This window comes from Harpia harpyja, chromosome 14 (assembly GCF_026419915.1).
Source record: "Harpia harpyja isolate bHarHar1 chromosome 14, bHarHar1 primary haplotype, whole genome shotgun sequence".
In the NCBI taxonomy this organism is placed as follows: domain Eukaryota; kingdom Metazoa; phylum Chordata; class Aves; order Accipitriformes; family Accipitridae; genus Harpia; species Harpia harpyja.
This window is the reverse complement of record NC_068953.1, coordinates 19649121-19671319: the sequence shown is the minus strand read 5'-3', so window position 1 is coordinate 19671319 and position 22199 is coordinate 19649121. Positions and strand designations below refer to the sequence as shown.

The 22199-nt window shown below is 35.8% G+C and overlaps 1 protein-coding gene across 10 annotated transcripts in view; it reads left to right on the top strand.

Annotated features, from left to right (window-relative positions):
* Window positions 1-22199, top strand: part of MEF2A (myocyte enhancer factor 2A) — a 93197-nt gene that overhangs the window by 59315 nt on the left and 11683 nt on the right. For 6 of the 10 annotated variants that reach the window (XM_052808113.1, XM_052808108.1, XM_052808109.1 and 3 more), the window contains exons 4-8: window positions 4634-4771; window positions 7763-7982; window positions 8198-8257; window positions 18508-18698; window positions 20364-20387. In XM_052808113.1, coding sequence (XP_052664073.1) covers window positions 4634-4771; window positions 7763-7982; window positions 8198-8257; window positions 18508-18698; window positions 20364-20387 — 633 coding nt within the window. Of the gene's footprint in view, window positions 1-4436; window positions 4569-4633; window positions 4772-7762; window positions 7983-8197; window positions 8258-18507; window positions 18699-20363; window positions 20388-22199 lie in introns of all 10 variants that reach the window. The other 4 variants (XM_052808117.1, XM_052808114.1, XM_052808115.1 and 1 more) reach the window with 4 other exon arrangements.

Sequence of the window (22199 nt, the reverse complement as noted above, 5' to 3'; positions counted from 1 at the left end):
AAAGGTTTGCCTTTTCCAAGGGATATCACTTTTCATTTCAATCTTAGTTAAATTTTGGAAATGTTTTTCCTCATGATTTGGGATGAAGCACCAACAGAAATCCTGTTTGGCCAGCTCCAGTAGTAAGTGCAAAAATAGAGCTGTTAACATGATACATACTAGCATTGATAGCAACAACCATTTCCTTTTTGTGTAATATTACAACAAACCCAAGACTGAAAATGTTTTGAATGAACTGACGCTTTTTAGCACTTCGTAACACTTTTTACATATGAGGTCATCTTACTTTTTTGCTTTAAGGCAGAAAAATATATTTCCTGGGGTGACAATGAACATAATCAAGTTTTCTACAGTTTTACCAGAGCTGGTAAGGAGCCTAGATCACTAATACCAGTAGTCTTGGCTTTTTTACCACACTCACTGAATCAGAGCACAAAACATGCTGATTGTGCTTTTTTAGCTGTTAGCAACATGTCCTTTCAGAGTCGGATATAAAAACCAGGATCTTTCATGGGGAGGAGTACAGTTGGGGGTTGTCACTTAACTTCATCTCTGGTAGCAGTAATCTTTGTTTGTTTGTGCAGAATTTCTGGTTTCCAGAGCTGCTGATGACCAGTATATTGAGCCAGTGTAAGTTTGTGTGAGAGAAGCTGTGTGCAGCTGGGTTGGGACAAGCCTTGGAGAAGGTGGTGACTTGATTTCATGCTGTGGAGACTCAGCAGGCTTAAAGCTCCTGCATTTCATGTTTCTCTGTTGGATTTTGTAAAAGGAAGCTTATGCTAAGATAATTACACTGTGATGGTTGAATATCATCTTTGCTTCCTCATGGATTGTACAATAAATTTTTGTATTTTTGTACTTTTTGGTATCTGTATTATCAGTTTCAGTAAAATTTATGTTGAATTGTAGAGAGAAGCTAATTATTTTTTTGTTGTTTTGCAAAAAGCCCTTCTTCTGTTCCTTAGATGCTTCTTGCCAAGGCTAGTCCAGCTGTTCTCATACAATGTTTTCTAAGCTCTGCCATTCAAAAAAAAAAAAGTCAACATTAAACTAATAGTTACAATATTCAGATATTTCATTTTTACACAGTGGAACAAAAGCAGTTTAAAACTTCTGGGTCATTCTGCAGTATGAAGATGACCACAGCTGTCTGGAACACTTCTATAGCAACTTTGTATGTCACACAACTATATTGTTGTGTTTGCTTCATTTTCTTTAAAAAAAGATTTCATACCTGCCCTAGTCCCTCATAAATACTGTGCATTATTTTCTGACAAAAATCAGTATTTTTCTCTCATCAGTTAGTTATTCTAGTCTAATATCAAAGCTGCACAATCTTGGTTATTGAAGGCATAATACAGTGCACTGGCAAACATGTTGGAACAATTTCCAGTAATTCTGGCTAAGTCTAGAGGAAGTGGAAAGTAATACAGATTAACTCAAAAGGCTACACATTCCCTTAAATGAGCTGGAAAACAGGACTTAACACCAGAAGGTAATTGCAGTGAGCATCCAATAGCAAAACTTGAAATTTAATGTTCTTTTTCACTCTTGTTGTAGTAACAAAATTTATGTTCTTTCTTTTTTAGCCTCAACTGCAAAAACTCTGATTTTATTCTAAACAAGCTTGTGTACCACAGCAGAGAAATAAAACTCTCTTCATGTTACACAAATATTATTTGGTCTCTCCTAACTGGCATTTTTTTCCTCTACACCTCCCCCCATCTTCAGGGTTAATAAAATTTCAGCCTCCATGATAATATCTTGGAAGTAGCTCAGGGGGCGAGTTATTTACGTTAATGGGAGAAATAACAAGATTTAGCTGTAGAGAATCATGAGGGTGGAGTCAGCACTTGTTTATGGAGTTTAGCTTTCCTGAGTCCCCACAGAGCGATTCCCAGTAGTCATGGCCTTTCTTGTTTTCTTTTGAGCAAGGGCCTGTTATCATGTCTCACTCTGTAGCCTGTGAGAAAGCTGAGGCTGGGCTGTCTCGCATAGGCTTCGCCTGGCCGTGTGAACAGATTACAGCATTCCGCTTGTTAGTACGAGCCACGGAGCAGAAATGTTCTACTATTATGTTACTGGGCAATGATAAAGTTGGCAGTCTTTTTATGGTTAGGTCCTCAAAGTGGCAGTTCATGTTTTAGTGATAAGGAGACAGAGCTTTGGATATCAGACCCAGACGACTTATCTGTAACAGTGAACCGTGGCTTAAATCCTTCCACAATGACAGGAACCCCATCTGGAGTGAAGGCTTCCAGAATCTTAAACAGGAGATACTGAGGCATTTTCCTTCCTTATGAGTCAAAGCAGACTTAACCCCATTGTTATCAAAAAATAAAAAAAAAAAAGTCACCAAGAGGGAGGATGCATTTTTATATTTAACTAAATCTCTTCCTTTATATTAGAACTTTGAGTATAATTTTCAGACAGATCTGGGAGGATGAATTGGCAGCATTATGCTTAAAAGCTTTCACTTGATTGTTTTAGAATATTGAAAGGAGCACTAATGAAACTCCCATGCTGCAATACTTAAAATTGTTGTAATGTGTTTGTCAAAGGAGGTGAACTAGACAGTATATGTATTTCTTGCAAGATCTTTCTTCATAGTATCTAATACAGCTTCTGATCGTGTCTTGGGCACTGCATATGCATGTTGACGCTGAGCACCACATAAAGACATATTTGGATTCTATTTACAGAATTCTGTGGGTTGCAGGGGTTAAGTGTAATCCAGATTATACTGTGTTAACATTTTCCCTGCTGATATCAAAGTGTAGAAGACTGGCAGGCTGACTTGTTAGAAAGGGTGGGGAGAGGGATAACAGACTCCGACCTTGAGAGGCCAAACAGCCAGCCCTTGTATGGCCAAGTCCATATACGTGTCCAGCTGATTGGTTAGAGGAGCAGGATCAGTGCTGTGACAGGTGTTGGAAGAAGCTACACCTGTTTTCCCCATATGCTGATTTAGTGATTACATTTTTGTGGGAGTTCCAGATACTGTGTGGGATATGCGGAGCAAGCCAAGAAACTTGAGAAGGAATTATAGCTTATGGTGACCCGTGATATTAAAGAATTTCAAACGGCGTAATTGAATTTTCAAGTACTGCTTTAAAACTGAAGTAGAAATAGGCAGCATTTTGCATATATATGAATAGCGAGAAAGTCTTTTGTACTTTTTATTGTACTAAGAATTAGTAGATAGCACTCCAAGAAAAATACAGATGAGTACTATAGTCTAAACCAGTTTGTTTTTTAAATAAGAAATTCAGTGTGTTATGGAAATATAACTTCTATGGGAAAACAAATGCAATTTCTTTATGGTGCTGAGAACATCAGCTTGCAGATTTCAAATCTTTAGGGTTTTTAGTGTAAAATTCATAGAATATAGATAATTTCTCACAAAAAGAAAACATACAACCCTGCTAATGTGTAAATGTTTAAAAATTTATATTGCTTTCCTTTTTAAACTTTTTTAAAATATTAAAGATTTTTCAATAGGAAATATTTTAAATCTTGTTTTGTTATAAATGAGAACTTGCAAAGAAAGATTTCTGATTGTGTAATAGGGTGAAAAACAACAAGGAATACAAATATCTCTTAAAATTTGATCACGAGACCTGTAGTTTCACATCCTTTCTTTCAGTAGCTTATTTGTAATGCCTAGGTTGTAGGCAAGTTTGGTTTTTTTTTTCCAGGCAATGTTGCTGTGAGTTCTCCATCAGAAAACAGGAAGTAGCTCAATGAAGCAGTTGCATCAAGTTAGCCTAAAGGAGTCTGAAAAACTTATATTTAGCAAACTAAGTCATTTTAGAGAGGGATTATGTAATTTCTTTTTATACTTCTTTTTGCAGTTCTTGTTATCATGCAGGATGACAGAAGTACAGGAAAATCCTGCCTTCATAAACTACTGAGACCAAGTGTTACATCTATTAATGTATTGCAGTTGTTGAATTTGACCGAAAATTTTGGCCACTGTGTTTCTCAGAGTTTAACTGTATGCTCTTTAAAAAGTGAATATTAAAATTTGGATGCTAAAATCAAATTATTAAAGATGCAGTAAACTGGCTTTTAATTACCAGTGATGACATTAACACCTTTGCTATAGGCTTGAATGTTCCTTGTATGTCAGGCGACTTTACTCCATCAGACCGTATCTAAAAACGATTTTGCATGGAATGCTGGAGAGATGAAGTTGTTGTAGGTTGAAGTTACCCATGAGATGGCACCTGGGAGAGTCTGTGCCTCTGAATGAACCTTTTCTCTTTGTGTACTATGCCACTATTTTGAAAGACTAAGCTTGTCTGTTGAACAGTGAGTTTTGTCTGTGAAAGTTTCATTCATGTAGTTTCAGTGGCTCTGAATGATTCAGTAGTATACAAAACTTCTTGGCAAGTTAGTATGATTTGTATGTGAATTTTCCAATTGTATTTCAGACCTTAAGAAAGAAAGGCCTTAATGGTTGTGAGAGCCCTGATGCTGACGATTACTTTGAGCACAGTCCACTATCGGAGGACAGATTCAGCAAACTAAATGAAGATAGTGATTTTATTTTCAAGCGAGGCCCTGTAAGTACTTTTATTTTATCTCTACTTTTTATTTGTTGATCCTTTTTATTAACTTCATTATTTAGGCTCTGAACAAGAAGGAACACAGAGGGTGCGACAGCCCGGACCCTGATACTTCATATGTGCTCACGCCACATACAGAAGAAAAATATAAAAAAATTAATGAAGAGTTTGATAATATGATGCGGAATCATAAAATCGCAGTGAGTACTAAAGTATGGTTTGTGCTTCTATTACATGCATGAGAATTTTCATGGTGTTTGCTTACCACTGAAAACTACTGCAAAGACAAGAGGATGTAATGGTTTGAGAAGGGTATACATATTTGAGGAAAAATTAGGTGCTGATACTTGATCTTCTTAAAATACATTTTATCTTAAAGAATAAGAAGATTTATCTCTAGCTTCTCTTTCGCACTGTTAGTTTTCCATACCTTGTGAACCTGAGGTAACGTTTCTAAATTTCAGGAGCCTAGCTGTATTGCTTAATCCTACCTAAAATATTTTTATAAAGATAAATTTTGTTGTGGGATGTAGGATAGTTTGTTTACATCTTGTAGCTCTTTATCTGTCTGTTGATCAAGATTTTACAGTATGTTACAAGCAAGCAAATAGAATTGGATTAATTTTGTTATCAAATCAGTGGAATTTATTTTGCTGAAGACTGGATGTAGAAAGGCTTTTATATCTTTAAAGATAAAGACTGGTGCACAATGGGAGCCTCAAAAGATTGGTGTCTTACTCCTCTTGAAATTCTAACAGATACTTCCTTGGACACTGAAAGATCTTTGAAAATTTTGTCCCAAGCGCCTAACCCATTTGCAGCCATAAGTCACTTGGCTTCAGAACTCAAGAAGTTTGGGGATAACAGCAGTGTAAATTTTGCATGTTTTTCATGGAGGTGTACTTGATGACTTCTAATTTCCATCTACAAAAACCAATTAGTGTTGCGTATTACAGGGGAAGTATTTTCTAAGAAAACTAATACAGGGTTCTGCCACAGCCTTTGAATTTTTTAACATTGCAAATCTTGTAGCAATTAAAGTAAATGGACTGGCTAGGTTAATCGGCACAGACCCTGGAGCAATTGAGTAGTGTGTCCCCAACTGACTTGCTGATACTAGAAATTATTTCATTGTTCAGAGCAATAAGGGCATCTCTGGGGACTTAAGAGCAAACTGACAGTGTTGATACCCAGCACCACTTCTTTTAGCAAGTTCTTTATTCTTGAGTGAAGCCAGTATCTTTTGCTTTTGCTTTGTTTTGAAGCTTTTGATATCCAACATTCCTGTGTTGAGCTATCTTCAGGCCTCATCTCTCAGTACCTTGCAGCTAAATTGCTCTCCCTTGATTTTCTGTGGTCTTCATGAACAGCCTGAATTGTCTGTGCAGACATCAGTGTAAATAAAAAAGGCAACATAATGTTTTAGCTCTATAGTTCTGTATTTATAGCTTAAATCAGACCTGTTACAGTTCTATTTCCAGTACTTATGGGTCTGTATAAGAACATAGTTTCTTTTGTTCTGGTGCACTCATTACTGTGAAAAGATAGGAATGAGGCAAAGCGTGAAGAATTCAGTCATAACCAAATGAGTACCATAGATGGGCAGAGGCAGCCTTTATTGTAAGGTGTGGGGGGCAAGCTGTCATTTATTAGTTCTATATTGAGAAACCTACAGAAAAAAAATGTTCCAACTGTTAGTTTCTAGCATTGTTTTAAGCATACTTAGGTATTTCAAGTTTAGTTTGAGTTACTTGACAGCATGCTGTTTAAAAACAACCTTTTTTTTTTTCTAGATATTGAATAGTTTCTTGAAGTAGTTTCCCGTGAAAACAAATACCAGTGCAGCTTGTTATTAGTTAGATACTGTGAATGATTTGCTAGTATTGCATCGCTATGCTTCATTACTTTTTCCTTCCGTCTGTGCCAAAAATTGATAATTATTCTTAGAATGCTTCAGTAGGGAGGGACACTGTCGTTGGCTCTCACTAGTAAGAGATTTTGTTTCTTGTAGAAAATGTATTCTGCTCTTTCAATTTAGTGTAGTTATTGTTATATTTCTAATGGTATCAAAATTGTTGTACAGAAGTATCATTTTAAGTAAATTTTAAGCTGCACATGACAATAGTGCATCTTTTTAAGTATACTTGCTAGGTCATGAATGTTTGTTATCTGCATTTGACCTCTAAATCAAAACTATTGTCTCTCTACTCTGTCAATAAATATTACTGAATTTTTACCCTTAAATTGTACCTGTCATGGTTTTGTTTTCAGTAATTATGAGAGTTGTGAAAGAAAATAGTCCCTTTTGTTTCAGGAACTCATCACTGTCAAAGGATAGGAATGAGACAAAGGCCAAAGTAGTTAGTCATAACCAAATGAGTACCATAGATGGGCAGGCATCTAAGCTTTTGATTCTAATAGTTGTGGAAACACAAACACATATACTTCAGAAAAATAGTTGCCTTTTAAATAATGCAGTAAAAATTAGAATTTTACATAATGAGATTTGCAAAAAAGAAAGATGGAGTGGTTATTCAAGCGGGGGTTTGTGGAACACAGCTCAGAATAATGACCGTTGAAATGTTTCAATTCAAATTATTGAACCTTGTGACTTTCTAAAGATCTGTTTGCTTTTTTTAGTCTGAGAAAGAAAAAGTTTGAGATTAGTAGCAGTATTTTGGCAAGGTTATTAATAGAAAATGTTATCACTAACTTTTTCTTTTTTGTGTAATAACTATTTATTTTATAATGTGCATGTTTATGCTTACGTTTTGAAGGTGCAACAGTTCATTGATTTGTAGACATGTTTACCTTGTCATTGCTTTGTAATAATCCAAATTAACTGGTAAATCTGTATTTCTGAGCTTGTGAATTCTTGTGATTATCTTCAATTTTTTGTATTTGAACTTTCAGTATTTTAGAAGTTTGAGTAATTCTTTTGGAACTGCATTTATATGATGTATAAGAGTTTAACACCATACTCTACAACAAATGGATGTCTTAAAATTGTATGCTTAATAGAGTTTAAAAACTAACATAATTAACTCTTCTTTTTTTTTTTTTTTATTTTTTTAAAACCTGAGTAATTCTTGGCAATCTTTAATGTGTATTTTTATAACATGCTATTTCTGCAAACATAGTTAATGTTAATGTTGTTGTCTTGTGTGTGTTCCTTGTCTTCTTTCATCCAGCCCGGCTTGCCTGCTCAGAACTTCTCGATGTCGGTTACAGTTCCAGTGTCCAATCCCAACACTTTAACCTACAGTAACCCAGGGAGTTCCCTCGTATCCCCATCACTGGCAGCCAGTTCGTCGTTAACGGACACAACCATGCTCTCCCCACCTCAGACCACCCTGCATCGGAACGTATCACCTGGGGCACCTCAGAGGCCACCGAGTACTGGCAATGCAGGTAAGATTTCAGTACTGTTGTGCTTTCCTTTTATATACTCTTTTAATTTTTTTTATTAAATTAAAAAACCCCACAAACAAAAAAACCCCCAAGTAACAGGTTCTTAATGGTATTGGTGCTTCTTCTTTTTTGTAACAGCTTAAGTTTTGAAGTACAAAATGATATGATACTGTAATGAAAGCAAGTTAGTTTAGCGCTCTGGCTTATTTTTTTAGGTGGAATGCTGGGCACAACTGACCTCACAGTGCCAAATGGAGCTGGTACCAGTCCAGTTGGTAAGTGCGGTATTATGTCTTTGTTGAAAAATAGTATTGTGGTTTTAGTTTCACAGTTACTCAAAAGCAATTTTTAATTTTGACTGTTTTGAAGAATTGGGTTTGGAAAAAGAAAGGTTGTAATTTTCTTAATTGCCTTGTAATTGTCAAGTCTCATAAATTCTTATCAGGCATTTAACTTTTGACTACCATGCCCTTTCCAATTCAGTAATATTTGCATTTTTTTATTTTAGTGGGTTTCAGTAGTAGCATGCTGCTCTTGCTTTTGTGTTTCTTTACAGGTGTAATTTCAACACTCTAAAGAGATCTTATGTTTGCCATATTTCTTACTTTGTATGAAATTCACTGTGCTTACTAAACTATTACACTAAAGATAACTGAGCTGTGTTCTCAACTTTAGTATTCACAAGACCTGGATGTTTCATACTAGTTGTGGTGCCAATCAAAATGAAGAAAATACAGACTGTATTGTTTGTATTGCCATGTGTATCTTGCTAATCGTTTTCTAGCAGTTATACAAAGAAAGCTGATAGCTAGGTTCTCTCTTAATTTTGGAAGGTGATCAGAATTTCTTTCAAAAACAAATGAGAGATCTTGCCAAAAATAAAATTCACAGTATTTTTTGGTCTTCAGTAAAAAGATATGATAGCACTTTTTCATTTAAATAATATTTTGTCTCCCCTAAACAAAATTTAGTACTCTGATAGAGGGCAGGCAGCCACTGAAATTTATCAGGCCACAGAAAGACAAAATAAATGACAGTTCACCTACTTCCTTCATGTTCCTTCCATTCCTTCAGATGTCTTGGTGACTGAAGGTCAATTTTGCAAATACACATAACTCTCCTCAATATGTGTTCATAGCAAGGAATTAGAGAAGCAACTGTTGACCTTTCAGTATTTGCCCACTGGCTACTTAGTGTGGCAACTGGGAAAAAGTTCTCTGAAGATAAAGTCAGGCAATTGAATTTGTGAATAAAAAATGCTGCAACTACAAGGCTGAAAGCACAGGGTTGGCTTTCCACTCTTCATCCATTCTTTGGATATGAGCAGTAAAGATATGAAATATTAAGGTGTGGTTTCCATCAGGTAAGCAAGATTTTAAATAGAGGAAAGTTCCTCAGTTGAAAAAAAGATGACTATTTTTAGAAAGTGTGGAGGTCAGCTGTTGATTTCCATAGTATTTCTCAAGTCAGACTAAATAAGTTTATTATCAGGCCGTTTCAGGCCTCTTTTCCAAAATCAAGCTTCAGTAACAGCAGCCTCAGATTTAAGACTCCTTCTTTCAATAAGCAAATAAAACAGTTGTTTACAGCAATTGCTATAGAATATTAAACTGTAGAAATACCCAGTTACAGCAGCTTGGTGAACATATTTAATGCAGTAAAATGTTTTCCTTGTTGCACTTATTAATAGTTTATGTGAAAAGTCAAAATGTACCACTTATCTCTTACTTTCCAGAACACCCAAAATGTTATACATATACCCACTCATTTCTAGAAAGATTTTTCATACCAGTGTGTGTTGTGGCTATACAAGAACAGTGGAAGGTCTATAAGAAGCATCTCTAGTGAAATTCAAATACCTAGTTAACGCCAGGATATTAAGCCACAGAGTACCCTGAGTTGTCAGAGCTCTACTTTCTACTAGGACATGGCATGGCTTCTTTTAAATGCTGTCAGGTGCACAGTAACCTTCTCTATTGCAACCAAAATTGAGAAACCATACATAACCAGATAGAGTAAATCTGCTAACTTGTCAATTTGAGCTTGACAGCTGCCATTAAAGTGTGTATATCAAGTTAATTATGTCTGCAGACAACAATGGTTTTAGTTTCTTGCTACATTTATTGTAGAATTCACTTTAAAAAATATATTTTCTTCTTTTAGCTTTCAATCTTTTCTTTTAAACTTCTCAGGAATGGAGAATTCTCCTATGGATATAGTTGTGAAAGTTCATGTGTCAAATTTGCAGCTCACAATTTGTAGGAGAGATGTCAAAGATAAAGATGGAGTACTGGCATACCCATATTCCCAGGTATTTCCTTATAGACAAAGGAAAAACCCAAGTCTTACTCAACATTATGAAGTTTTGAGCATTTGAGATCTTGTTCTCATTTCTTTGAAAGATACTTATACGCCTTTATCTCTGAGTAAAAAGCAAGTAAAGGTTATCTTGCAGAGTTGAGACTCAGTTCAAAGAGAGATGTTGCATAAAATGGCTCATATTTAGTTCACATGAGTCTTTTTCTCAACTCCTGTGTAACTTGATTGGAATAGATATGATTTGCTTTAGCAGTCAATCTGCCAACCTAACAGTTTTTCTGTGGAAAATAACGTAGAGTAAAAATATCTGTGCGTTGTAGAAAAGATTGGTTGGTGTTTTTTTATGTCTAGAACAGAAAATTTTGTGATCCTTTTATAATACTGAGAGCTTGCTTCACATGCAGCTGTCATAACTCTTGAAAAAGCATTTTTATTTTGTAATATTTTTAAAATTTTACCCACCACATAAAAAACATTTGCTGAAAATTTTTACTTGGCAAGTATATCGGTTTTGAGAGGAGGAAAATGTCTGGCATTGTAACAGTGTTTGCTTTTGAGCTACTTTATTTTTTCTATTAATTAGATCAAATGTTTTGGAGCTAGAATTTTCATGATACTGTTGCCCCTGGTCAGTGTTAAACCCTGTTCAGTTTGTGATGGGCATCTAACAAGCTTCAAGAATCTCATGTCACCAGGATGTGTACAACTTGCTATTCGTTGTCAACGTCATCATGGCTTGAACACGTGCTGCATGTCTATATTGCTCCTTTCAAAAGGCTGTGGATTCTAATTAGGCAAAGCATAGCCTCACTTGCTCCGAGTACCCAAATACTGGGCAGAGTTTCCTTTACTTTGAACTGAAAGGACTTGATGGGTGGATCACCTTCAAATTTGTCATAAGGAGGTCAGCTTCAGTGTGTTCCAGTAGATTCGGTATTATACCTCGAATCATCCAGAGGTTGCCAATGAAGTGCACTTCCAGTGAAGTTGTCCCATCCTTGAGGACTCCTGAGAATCAGAAAGGCTCAAAAGAAGTACCACTGTTACCCAATCTCTACTTTTTCTTCCATACCTTTCACATATGGCATTGAGCTAGAACCACGCAAAGGACCTGAGCTGGTTTTCATTGCCAAGACTGCATGAAAACCATAAACGCTGAGACCTTTGGACTAAGATGAGTTCCCTAAGTTCTCCCCAGTCTTAGGTGATTTTGAAGTTGTTGGAGGTGGAGGCTTTTTATGATCTTGCAGGGACACAGTATTATCTGTCTATACATTTCTTCGTCAGTGAAGTAGCCCTTCTGGTCAGATGCAGATTATGGACCCATTTAATCTTCTGGGAAATTATCTTTCCTCTTCACAATTTTATCATCAGGAGGATGGATGAGAAAGATCTCGTCTTTTTAAATACTGAATTTCTCCTTTTTGTTCCAGAGCTGTATTTTCTCTAAAGTCCTCACTAATCTTCAGATTCTGAGAATGTGAAGTAACTTTAGGAATACTGAATTTCTTTGGAATAGAGCTGAAGGATATACCTGCTTGAAAAACTGTTGTCTTGTGAGCTATTGGATCTCTATTAAGAGCTAATCTAGATCATGTGTGGTCTTTTATCCTGGCCTCCGGAAGGATTATACAGAAGTCCAACTGTCAGCTTGCATGTACCTGCAAACTGCTTGTTTATTGCCAGAAAGGGATCAAGACAGAGAACTGTGAAAGGCCACACCTGTAAATGCTTCTCTTCATCCTAAGGGCTTGCCTGATTGGGAGAGCTTTTTCTGCATGTCTGAGGATAAAAGAATCTTTTGGCTTGGTCTTGCACAAGTCTGAGTCAAGTGGCTAATATGCTGCAATTCTTAAGAGTACATCAGAAGGCTTCAATAACAAAACAGCTTTCTGTGCATACCTTTCTATTCATGTTGTTTTATTAAATGAGAGACACCTCAATGAGAAGTATCCAACTAACTCTGGAAAAACATACCTCTTGCAGGAATTTTGCTTGAAACTGGATTGATGCTATCAGCTTCTTCCTTAAGAAAACAGACTTTCTTCTCCCTCCACCCCCACTCAAACTCACCAGCCTGTATCATCTGAATCAGCTAAAAAGATTGGCACTGTTGTTGTAGATGACCACCTTAGGCAAGCAGCTGTAAACCTTGAGCATATTCCTACTTAAGGTTATGCGTTACTGGTGGTATTTCTAATCTGCTATACTTGCTCTTCAGTGAGACAGGTAGTATCTGTCGTGGGTAGTCTTTCACTAGACAGAGCTTCTCACTTCCTAGCTTGTATTGAAAGGGCTTTGACTTAAGAAGGTATGTTCAAGTGATGCTAAATACAGTGGACAAAGGTTCTTGCTCTGTAATGTCAATAGCGTTGGCATAATGTTTTACCTCACTGATTTTTAAGACGATGCAGGTAAATACAACAGTTAGTGTTTCATCCTTCTCCAAGGAAGAAGTTGAAGGATCCCTGAAGAACACTGAGAGCAGCCTATTTACTCTCACAGCTTCCAAGCTGTCCTCAAGGAAAAGGAGTACTGAAAGTGGACCGCAGACTGTCTGTTTCACAGGGTGCAAGCTGACCCCTTTTCTTTTGCTGGATGTTGTCAGCATGTAACAAAGTTTGATCCATCCATCCTCCTCTGATTACATCAGCTCACAAGAAATGACTGGCTGAAACCAGCATGAAAAACATGCTGGTAGAAGAAAGCATTTGGGGTGGGGTTTGTTGTTGTTGTTTTTTAATTGTAGCAATCTCTCCTTGGAAACCATCCATCCACATGTGGTCAGTTCAACCCCTGAACTACCCTTAGATTTCAGTTGAAATTTCATATATTATGTGTGTTCATTACCTTACTGTAATTTCTGATTTACTAAGAGGTACAAGACAATTCTGGTTAGAATTTGCCACGTGTATAACAAATTATTAATCTCCCATCTGGATTAAAGTATTGCAGCATATCTGTTTGTGTGAAGTCTCAACTTTTATATAATGTCACCTTGCCCAGGATACACCACCACACATACTCAGATGTTCTAAACATATCACTTCTGTCATCCATTCTTTACATTGGCTTTGTATAGATACATAGACATCAACAAGTTCAGAAAGTAGAACTCTGATTTCATTACCTGTAAACCGTGTAGTTGACAAAAGACCTAAGAGGGATCCAATTGCCACTGCTAATGTTTCACCCAAAGTTGAATAACATTTAGATGCAGAAGCAGTATGCCTTTCTTTTAGGTTTGCTGCTGCATTCTGAATAATAACCCTGGTCTTGAAGAAGGCCCATTTAAATTCTAAATATCCTTGAAAATTGTCTCTCCTTGTATGTAGCTTTAGGCAAAAAAAAATTCTCCAGCAACCTGGGAAATGATGGGGTTTTTTAGTTTTGTAACATGAGTAAGCATTCCCTTGACACTGCCATGTGTATTTCTTTTTGCTGCATTTCAATATCTAAAGTACTGCCTGAGAAGTATAAATCTTACGTTAGACATGTTTCAAAATCTTATATTACTGTCAAAGGTATATTTTAATTCTAATCATAGTATTATCTGAAGTATTGATTTGTAAAGATCAGTGGAAATACAGTTATTTCAGCTTCCTTGAGATGTTATAGTAAATTCTTTCCAAAGCTGTCAGAGAACTTAAGCTTTTTGAAATGATGCTAGAATCAGCAGTGATTTCTGTGCAAAGCTGAAAATGGTATGAAGAGCATATGCTGGGTTTTTTGGGCAGGGGGGTGGTTTGTTTGGTTGTTTTTTTTTTTAATTTCCACTTAAAGCTATCATATTACAAAAAAAAAGTAAATAAACCGAGCAACTAATGCACATAGAAATGCTACTGTTGTATTTACTTGCAATACGTTTCTCCCCCTATACCCCACCCTGCCCCGGTCCTACATGTAAATGTTTTTCTTCAATAGATTTTTATCTGGTCTTCTAGATGCATAGTGAATTGATGGCTTGTTGCAAGCACAATTTTCAGTTTACTTCTAATTATGTGACATTTGTTGGGTTGTATGATGTCATTTGAGGCATAAATATTTATTCACTACCATTCTTATTTTTGCTTAATCTTATATTGCTTAGCTGCTTGCCCATAATTATTTTCCAAAACTCCGTATAACTGTTCAATTTCTCCAAAGATGAACCACAAGAAAAGATTAATGGCACCAATGACTATAACTTATTCCTTGAGTAGTAATAAGTACATGGAGTACTTTCTAGCCACGTGTGTTCATTGTTTCAGCTGATGTGATTTATATAGTGAAATATGAGTCTGGCTCATGTAATTGAATGCTATGTCTTGGGCTGCAGGACGATAAATGAGATTAAGCTGTATTAGTTTCTGAAGGCAGAATACACAGTTGTTATAATGGCTGGGTTTTAACATTTAGCTTCAGAAAAGAAGTTACTTCAAAAGTAAACATTTTCTGACTGAACAAGAAGTAGGCTAATGTACATTGGCAATGTTTGTTATCATAAAATCTAATTAAATTAAGATTCATGTAACTGAGAGCTTATCATCTTTGCATTGGTGTATGTTTTCCAAAGAAGTGTTTTGAACATGCTTTCATAGTCTGTTTTAAAGAATTAGAGTTAAATAAAACTCTTCCGATGGAAGTAAAACCAGTAGTCTTATTTTACACTTACATAGGATTTCATATTCTGTTTCCATTTTCCAGTTTGATAGTGTTTTTAAACATAAAGTAATTGTCTTCGGAGAAGATCTATAGTGGGAAGGGTAGATACGATTTCTGTATTATACAAAATAGTAAGTAGAATTTATGGGGTTCTTAAAGCCTCAGTTTGGCAAACTGCTGTATAGTTGCATCATCCTGTAATCATTATCTTTTTCTGGCTCCTGACCGCTTTTAGTTACCCTTTCACTCTTAACTTATAATTTGATTTTCTTACTAGATTATTAACAGGAAAAAAGGCTTTAAGTTTCATATTAAAAAAAAAATATTCTACAGTCTTATTGCAGCCCCAGCATACGATTCTTCAAATAATCAATATAGATACTCCAGTGTTTGCTAAATGTTCAATATTTGCTATTTATAACAAAGGGCTGCTATTGGATTAATACCCATAGTACTGCACACTTAATGACGTTTTTTGTTTCTCCTGTTCTTAATATATTTTTTCTAAATACTCATTTTAAGAAATACTCAGCCTTTTGTCAGAATAAATGCTTTGACTCTGTCCTGCTGCTGAATGATACTGTGCAGAGAAGGCAATGGCAAGGATTTTGTTTTTGACAACACCACTAAAAGCATGAAATGTTTCTGAAGGATTGGCAGAGCCTTCTAATAAGGGCTGCAGGAAGTGACTGTATTGGGTGTGGAAGAAAGACACTGTCCAGATTTAACACACGAGCTACTGAAATATTTGAAAACATAGGACAGGAAATGGTATCATAGGATAGACTAAAATGCTATACAGAACTCCATTGTTTATACAAAGTGTTATTGTTCTGAAGTTTAAATTCAACTCAGAACACCACAGCTTTGGCAGATAAAAGGTAACACTGACAGCCTAGTGAGTAGTAAAATACCATGTATTATTAGATTAAAGCCCAGACTTTACTTTTTATAACAATAAGTTCTTTAAATGTTCTGGCATTTTTTGCTGAAAATGGAAGATACTGTAACCATTTTGTAGATATAATTTGAAAATTACATTATTTTCTAATGATTTTTCTCCTTCACATCTGTTTCCAAATCCACTTCGTTTTTACTCTGTCCGTTGTGCAAGATTCCTCTTGCAATCTGATGCTGTGTAGGCTGTCTAATGTTACGCTCATTTATAATGGATAGGTATTGATGCATAACTGTATTTAACAAAACCATGATTCTATGAAAACTGTTTCACAGTTTCAGGAACCTTAGGGGTAACACAGAACTTAATTTCTCTTTTTTGGCTGGTTCATTTTTCTGTGTGACCTAGCTGTGGCTAGTTTTCTCCTACCAGTCAATAGTATATTTAGCTCTGGTAGGTATTCTTAGCTCCAGCCCAACTTTTCTGCCTCTATAACTAAATTTTATCACTAACCTAGAAGAATCCCAATAAATTCTGCTGTTTTCAGCCGAGGAATGTAGATGCTTTAATCATGAAATGAGTATTTGCTGTGGTTTTTAATACAGAAGGAAGAATGCTGACATAAAAAGCTTTTTCTTCTTTCTGCTGTGTTCCTTCTTTCCCCTGTAACTTCCGATTTAAATGGTAGATCCTCAGAAAACGTATTCCCATACCTCCCATACAACTGCTTCAGGAAAGTACTAAATTAGAATAACTCCTCCTTGCTCTGCTAACCTTGAAAAACTCAAGGGACATATCAGATCATCCACGTATGGTCAGGCTTTTGACACAGTAGGAAATCCACAAAGAAAGTAAATCCAGAATTTGAAATCCTGGTTTTACAGTTGTGAATTTACTGCTCATCAATATGTGAACAAGAATACCGTGGTTGCAAATTCTACTAAGTTCTACCTACTTACAATTTTTTTCTTCAAAAATATTTAGCAAGAACTTTATTTCCAAAAGACCTTTGTAAAACATCTTCACATCAGCACAAGAGCTTTGTTATAATTCTTACATTAATCTTTGCTTTTTCCATTTCTAAATTGATAAAACAATATGTAGCGTTCTATTTATGGTGGACAGGGAAAAGGTGAGGATTGCATTTGGCAGTTCCCCCACCATGTAACAAGGATCAGTAGTAATGGCGGAGGCTCCTTCATTAGCATCCTGGTGAATTCACACCTAGGTTCTCAACATACACTAGATAAGTATCTTAGCCATACCAGTCACCTTCATGAAGTGTTGTGCTGTTATTGATACATGTTATTGTTCCTCATTCCTGCTAAGCTTTTAAAAGCATTAAAAATTTTGCTAAAGAAGGTAGAATGTGACACTGACAACTTTCTTATTTTAATTGCTTTTAGATTAATATGTATTTAATCTAATAAAATTGGATTGGGCATAGGGGCTTGTTCAAATTAGAATAATAATACAGAATTTATGCCAATGTGGCTCTACAGGCTATTAGAAGAGAATTTCCCACACAGTGAACTTTGTGTAATAGACTTTTCCCTGAATTGTGACTATAAAGGCTGCTTTCAGAACTGCAATGTTAGTATAAACATAATCTTACTATGAATTGTATTTATTTATACACAGACATACACAAGTTCTGTAGTGTGAGTATAGGGTTCCCTGTTGTGAAATTCCCCTTGCTTAATTTTTTTTGAATTTGCAGCTGAATAAGGTGTGTGTGTGTTTTGGGAATCGTTGCTATAAATATGATAAAATCATTGGAATGTGGCTTTAAAATTTTTTTGAGAAATATATTTTGGTTAACATGATTGGTGCTTTTGCCAGTACAGGAAAATAGCATACTAGACACTTAACCGTTTTACTGTCTTGTTACTTTTTTCTGATCTGTTTTGAGTGTAAGCTAAGGCCTGTATCTTGAGCGTATTCAGCTTTTGGAGATTTCCATGCTGAAGCTGGGACCTGTAGGCTTTGGCTTGTCTAATTCTACTTAGAATCAGTATCAAGAGTAAGGTAGAGAAAGACTTGTATAATCGATGGGCATAAATGACGGGTATATCTGTGTCCAGAGCTTGGAATGAATTTGCAGGAAAAGGATTTTTTCCCCTCATTGTTGCTCAATATAATAATCAGACAGTATGTATTTTTGAGAGTGAAATTAATTTTATTAGAGAATAGATACTGGAGTCCTGCAGATCTTGAAGATATTTGAAGAATATGTTTTAGAAAGAGAGACTTTAAGAGCTGATCTTTTTATTCTCGCAGGCAACAACTCAGTATAGTTCATGTTCTGTGGGGATGAAGTGGGGTTGTGCAAAAGCACACACTTTTTTGCAAGCTCAGCCTGCAGGAACTTCAAAGGGCAAAATAAAAAAACAACAGATGTTATTAGAAATAGCTCTTTGGCAATATGCTCTTCTCAGCGTTTAAGCTGCCACAGCATGCCCTTGAGGTGGTACTACCTTTACATATTGATCTTCTGGTGAAAGTGGTTTTTGTTTGTTTGATTATTCAATACCGTGCTTCTTGTGAGAAGTTTGTTGTTGGAAGTTTTACAAAAGAAGTATTTCGTAATTTGTACATGTGCACCAAGATTTTGTATTGCTACATCTCTTCAGTCTTACAGTACATTTGTGTTTCCTCTTTCAGGAAATGGGTTTGTGAATTCTCGAGCTTCACCAAGTCTACTCGGAACTACTGGTGGTGGGAATGGCTTAGGCAAAGTCATGCCTACAAAGTCTCCGCCTCCACCTGGAGGAGGTAATCTTGGAATGAACAATCGCAAACCCGACCTCCGTGTTGTCATCCCACCCTCCAGCAAGGGTATGATGCCACCACTGGTAAGTTAAAAACATTTCTTCTATGACTGGCTTTGTAAAAATGAAGTGTTCTGTCCACATAGACAGGGAGAAACTATCTCATCTGCTTACTGTAGCTTACAGAAATAGAAAGGTGTTTGTATTCTGAAATTTTACCAATGAAAATCTAAGTTATAAGTTGATACCTTGGGAGAAGTTAAATTTGTAAGGATTTTTTTTTTTTTTTTAAGTGTAAAATAGCAGTCTGACCTAAATGTGGTTGAATGCAATCCTAGAGACATAGATTGGGATTTTGTTGTTTTCAGTTGACATCTCACTGACTTGGTGCAAAGAACTTTGTTGGTTTAGAGGATGTGGGCTTTAAAAAAGGTTACGCAGCATTCTGTGGAGGAATGGCTGATGTTACTGGTGATGTGAACTCTATTAACATGCCCTAAAGCACACTTTGTACCTGTTTTTCATGGGTCGTAATTTTTGTGGGATGTAAAATGTGGCTTCAGTGGTAATGATGGTCTGAGAGAAATGCTTGTTTGATGTGGTGTGCTGGAATGCAACCTTGTGTGTCCTATGGTAGATGTTATGTCTCCAGTGAAGGCATAAGAGAGTAACGAGGATCAGGTTCAGTCCCTATTTGTGTACTTTTCAATACCACTGTGCAGTTTGGCATGTTGGTAGTAATGTTTGTTCAGCCTAGATTTGGAATAGCACACGAGTTTCGTGTCAGGCATGAGGCAACCACAGCATTGAGAGCAAAACAGGTCTTTCAGGAAGAGTTACTCAATTTTTCCTTTAATTTGGTTGGTCAGATCCTTTAGTCTTAGTCTTTCACTGTCATGTAGAAATTTTAAATATCTGTGTGTATGTTTTCTGTTTTCTGTGTATGGAAGAATGAACCATAACAAACAGGAGCAGGATATAAACAATACAAGTACTCCGTATAGTTCCTACTTGTTTTTAAAATACCACAAGTGCTTACATTTGTTACTGGTATTCATGATGAATAATACAAAATTAATCCAAGTAACAAAAACTGTAATTATTCTCAGGGTAATGATTCTTGAAGTTTTAGTTTTTTCTAGGAATACTGAAGTGTAGAAGACATAGGAAATACGCTGGCTGATTATTAAAGTGAAAATTACACTTTTGAATTAATTAGAAATAGATACAAGAGGAGGATCTTGTTAATGCTGTTGTTCTAATGTTAGTAGTGTACAGTACCTATTTACTGTTGTTAAGAACAACATAATATTCAATTTAGGTTTTGTCTGTCTTTTTGAGGCAATTGGAAAGAGATTTCAGAGTAGAGATGCTGGGTTGGTATGATGGTTGTATGTGAAAAATATTCTGTTACTAAGCTGGATGTTTATTAGATCAGTCCATCCAGAAACTGCTGTGCTCTGTATCTACATGTGTTGTCAACGTGTAGCTGTGTCCTTGTTTTTACTAAGCTCTTTCTGCACTAATTTTGCCAAAGCATGTGTTCTTTCAGTACAGTATTTTCTAATTGACCCAAATTATGTAAAGTATTATACTTCCTAGTAGTATTATTTACAGAATCAGGTGGCAAATTCACATTATTAATGAAAATAAATAAAAATCCTGAAGCACAAGCGTGACTTTTTTTTCACTTTTGAAAGCAATGCTATTTTTAGTAACTGTGTTATCCTTCTTGTTTGCTGAGTACAGTCGGAGGAGGATGAATTGGAGTTGGTGAGTTTGGGCTACTGTTTGATGAGAGAGCGCAAGATGCTGAAAATGTCTTTTACTACAGCTTTTTAACTGTAGTTTCATTACATATATTAAATAATTCCAGTGTTCCCTTGGTAGCAGATGAAAATACATTTGTTTTATCAAACTCAAAACCCAACCAATTCAAGTTGAAAATGCATCCAAAGTCTAGTGCTTTCCATTTGTAAACTTCTATTTTTTTCTTTTCCTGAAAATATTTCTGTTTTTCTTGGAGGGAACATTGGAAAAGAGCCTTACAGAGTAACTGTCCATGTGTGTAGGATATTTACTGTCTTTTATGTAAAATATAAATAACCACATCATCCCCTATATTAGTGGAATATTTTTAGAAAGTGGCTTCACTTAAGTTCTTCAGATTGTAACACAAGCCCTGTATTACTTCTCTTATTTTCAAGGAGATTACATCATTGCTGGTGAGGTCACCTTTTTGGAGTTTAGAATTATTTCATCTTGCGTGAGATTATCAAACCACAGGGGTGTTCCCTGTTTACCAAAAGGAATAGGGAATTGCAAACGAATAATTCTACCTTTTTCCAGTGGAAAGATACTCTGCTTTTGAAAGGAAACTCTCGGGATTTGTGTTTTCTCTATTTTTTCCAAAAGGTTTTAACATTTGGCATTCTGTTTGGAAAATAACGTAAGGCTAAAATAATTTGTAACTTATTTTTAGAGCAATTTGCAAATTGTTTAGCTGCTGTAGCACAAACCATGCAGAAGATGCTGCATCCAAGTGCAATTGTAAAGATACACAAAGAAGTCTGCCTATTTACATACCTTGATTTGTTTTTGAACATGGACCTGTTGCTAATATGAGGCTCTTAATTGCATGAAAGCATGCAATGTAGTAGTTTAGATAAACTTCTTCATGAATGCATGCTGTTGGTTGATTTTTACCTTAAATGTTAGCAATAGATTTACAGAAGTAAGGGGAAATGATTTTTGAAAGTCAGTATTGGAGTTTTTATGGTTTATTGGAATGACTTGCTAATTGAGCAGTTAAACAGCTATCATGCATGTTCTTCTCACCTTTATAGAGAAGTGTCTGGTTTCCAGTGCAAGTAGTAAAGCTCTAATTCAATGCAAAAACACTTAATCAAAATATCATTGCAATTGGAATTAATGCAAAAGCCCTTGAATTAAGGTATTCTTGCCTGCTAAAAACTGCTATGCTCTTTGCAGCGTGAAATAATGAAGCTTGCTGACGGTGGCAGGTTGGTTTATGGATACTGTATGGAGCGTGGTCCCTCTAGTGGTTTTAAAAACTGGGCTCATCTGTTAGGGGAGGAAAGCTCACACAAAGAAAACACAGTAGTGTCTTCCTCAAACGTGGTAAAGGAAGTACACCTGCAACGTTACATCTCATTATGCTAATTTCTGATGCTAATTCAAATGCTAGAAAGCAGTTCCAAACCATGTCTGTGAACATTTATTCTGTATAGTTGGAACTGAGCACTGAATATGAAAAATGGGTAAGAACGGTAGCATAGCATGAAATAAAGATATTGAATTTTTCCTGTTACTGCTATCACTTGCACCAGGTTAAAAAATAATAAAGAATTAATTAAATTTGTCACGAATCTTCGGCTGAATCTCCGAGTACAACAAATATTAGACACATCTAAGTATTTCTTAGTGTCTTTGTATGGCTGTATGTTCAGGAATTATATTCAGAAATAAATTACCTCAGAAAACCACCTTTATTAGCCACTCAATAAAAAAAAAAAAAAAAAAAAAAAAAAAAAAAAAAAAAGAAAAATCCCATGGGGAAATCCT